The sequence below is a fragment of the Canis lupus genome, chromosome 16 (assembly GCF_003254725.2).
Source record: "Canis lupus dingo isolate Sandy chromosome 16, ASM325472v2, whole genome shotgun sequence".
Classification (NCBI taxonomy): Eukaryota; Metazoa; Chordata; class Mammalia; order Carnivora; family Canidae; genus Canis; species Canis lupus.
The window spans coordinates 5,819,716-5,822,616 of NC_064258.1; the positions used below are offsets into that span (position 1 = coordinate 5,819,716).

Consider the following 2,901-nt stretch of genomic DNA (forward strand, 5'->3'; position numbering starts at 1 on the left):
ATAATTTTGGAAATAATGGTGATGCTTGCACAGTATTGAGAAAGTAATTAATGTCCCTGAATTGTACCCTTAAAAATGGCTAACTTGGCAAATTTTAGGTTTTATATATATTTTGCTACAATAAAAAAGACTATTGTGAAGCCAAGAATATTTTGCATATTACAAGCAAATTTGATTCTTGAAAAGCAAATGAGAGCCAACATACCTGGGTGAACAAATATTGCATCATATATTATTTATTTCAGAATATTATATCATACTCTAGACTAAGACACAAATGGTGTTAAAATTCTAAAGCTGCCATCATTTGAGAAAGAGTTAAAAAAAATCATTTGTGGTTATCCAGGGGGAAATAATGTTGTTCTACAAATAAATGGAACACTGTCATATAGAAAGAGGAACAGACATTCTCCATTCTGCTCTACCAGGTAAAAGTTGACCTAACTGATGGAATTCATCTCTCTATTTATTCCACACCAGGTCTGCTGGATGAAGCTGCAGATCCGTTTCTTCATACCTTGATATACTAATAAAATTTTTTTAAATGGTCAGATGAAGTCTAAATACCGCTGGATACCTGAAAGAAGATGATCTAAGAAGAGGCTCTCTTGTGGACCACTGACATGTGACTTATCTTGCATTGGCCTATATAAGGAAATTAATTAATCAGGTGGAGGGATGTTTTATCCAAACACAAGGCCATATTAGTCTTCTTTAGTGTAAATGTGGGAGTCCTATATACCCTCAGCCGATCTTCTTTCTGGTTTTGATGACAGCTAACAAGAAGATTTTACAGCCTTTACTCTTTATCTCTGAATTTCTTGAGAACCTTTTGAAGAGCAGCCATAACTTCCTTATTCCTCAAGCTATAGATCAAGGGGTTCAACATAGGCGCCACCACAGCATAGAATAGAGCAACCATCTTCTCCTCTTCCACTGAAGAGGCTGACCGTGGACCCAAGTAGGTGAAGATGGTAGCCCCAAAGCACATGCAAACCACAGTGAGGTGGGAGGCACAAGTCCCAAAGGCTTTGCTACGTCCCTGAGTAGAATGGATATGCAGAATGGTAATAACTATACGACCATAGGAGAACAGAACCAGGGAACAGGGAAGCATGATCACCAAAAATCCTGAGGTGGCCACCATGACCTTGTTGAAGGAGACGTCCACACAAGCTAGCCGTAGCACTGCTAGGGTCTCACAGGCAAAGTGATTAATAACATTGTGACACAAGGGAAGCCGGAATGTAATGATTGTTTCCATCAGCGAATTTGTGAAACCAGCCACCAAGCAGCCGGCAGCCAACCCCAGGCACAGCTCTCCATGCATGATGACTGTGTAGTGCAGTGGATGGCACACTGCCACATAGCGGTCATAGGCCATGGCTCCCAGCAGGAAGAACTCAGACCCACCCAATGCCAAGGAGGTATAGAGTTGGAGCACACAGTTATAGAATGGGATGGACTTCTGGGCTGAGAGCAGGTGGGCCAGCATTTGTGGGGCAATACTATTTGCATAACAAAGGTCCACAAAGGATAAAACACTAAGGAAGAAGTACATGGGGTTATGAAGCCTGCTGTCCAGTCTGATCAGAAGAAGAATGAGGACATTTCCCACAAGAGTCACCAAGTACATGGTCAGGACCAGGAGAAAGAGGAAGACTTGAGTTTCCCAGTCACTGGACAATCCCAGCAGAACGAACTCACTCACCCATGTCTGGGTTTTATTTTCCTGGCCCATGAGTTTCTGAGGACCAAATTCCAAAGATGTTGAAAAAATAAATCATTGAAAACTCAGGATTGGAAGGGTAGCTTTTAGACCATATGGAGAGCCTACTCATCTGAACTGAAAGTTCTTCTAGAACATCTCAGCCAAATCATCATCCAAACTCTGCTTGAAGGCATCCATAGATGAAGAACATAATGGGACCCAGCTGTGCAGCTAGAAATCAAGGAGTAAAGAAGTTACATTCTTAGAACTCAATTTATTGGAATGTAACTTCTTCCCCAAAACATCTGCTCTTAAATGGAAGAAGGAGATTAATGAAGTATTTAGACTTAAAATCCTACTTAATTTAGTAGTTATTATAGAGAATTCATGTATTTTTGGTGAAAGAAAGTTTTTGGTTCACATGAAAGATATTTTTTCTGAATTCTGAATGATGTTCAGTCCCACTTAACTTCCTTTTGTTTATTGGGTTTCCCCTCTAGATATCTTAGACACAACCCTACTTACCCCTCCTCAGTAGAATACATCCATGAAACCCTGGATATTTTCAATAATATTCTTATATTTTTATTAATAAATGATTTTGAATGTACTTGCCCTTTGAGAGTGACAAGTGGAAGGCCTCCTCTCCACTTAAATCATTACCAGTGGCTGCACAAGGTGAGATCAACCCAAGAAGGCCACTGCCAAGAATCAGGTATTGCATGAAGATAAAGTATACATAGCTTCTAGAATTCATCTCCTGTGTTCCTCAAGGGGAGTTTAATAAAGTATTTGATCATGTGAGGTTATTACTTAATAATAATGCTTTCTCAAGGAAGGAACAGCTCATTCATTTCTTAATATAACATTGATTAGTCCTCGCCATTGAAGATAGGATACGTCAGGTAGTTAATTACAGAACATGATGACATAGGCAGTAATTCTTTGACCCCCAAACAAAATTCCTTTCTTTTTCCTTTTGCTCACTTACAAAAAGAAGGATCCTGATAAGAGTCTGAAGTCTTAGAGACCATTTTAGTGACAATGCATGAAAGATATACATAAAAGACTATTACTCCAACGGTTCCTAGCTATTCATGCTATAATTATAGATGGATAACAGATTATAACTGAATTTATCAAAAACTTGCACTTTCAGCCTAAAAAACTTAGAATAATTGTTAGAGATC

General features: G+C 39.0%; 1 protein-coding gene across 1 annotated transcript; it reads right to left on the bottom strand.

Moving 5' to 3' along the window:
- Positions 1–799: 799 nt before the first annotated feature.
- Positions 800–1,741, bottom strand: LOC112651048 (olfactory receptor-like protein OLF3). Its single transcript, XM_025433994.2, has one exon. The coding sequence runs from the start codon at positions 1,739–1,741 to the stop codon at positions 800–802; it is 942 nt and encodes a 313-aa protein (XP_025289779.1).
- Positions 1,742–2,901: the final 1,160 nt, after the last annotated feature.

Bases quoted from the DNA above. Each gene is read 5' to 3' on its own strand.
- LOC112651048 (XM_025433994.2), bottom strand. From the start codon at position 1,741: ATGGGCCAGGAAAATAAAACCCAGACATGGGTGAGTGAGTTCGTTCTG.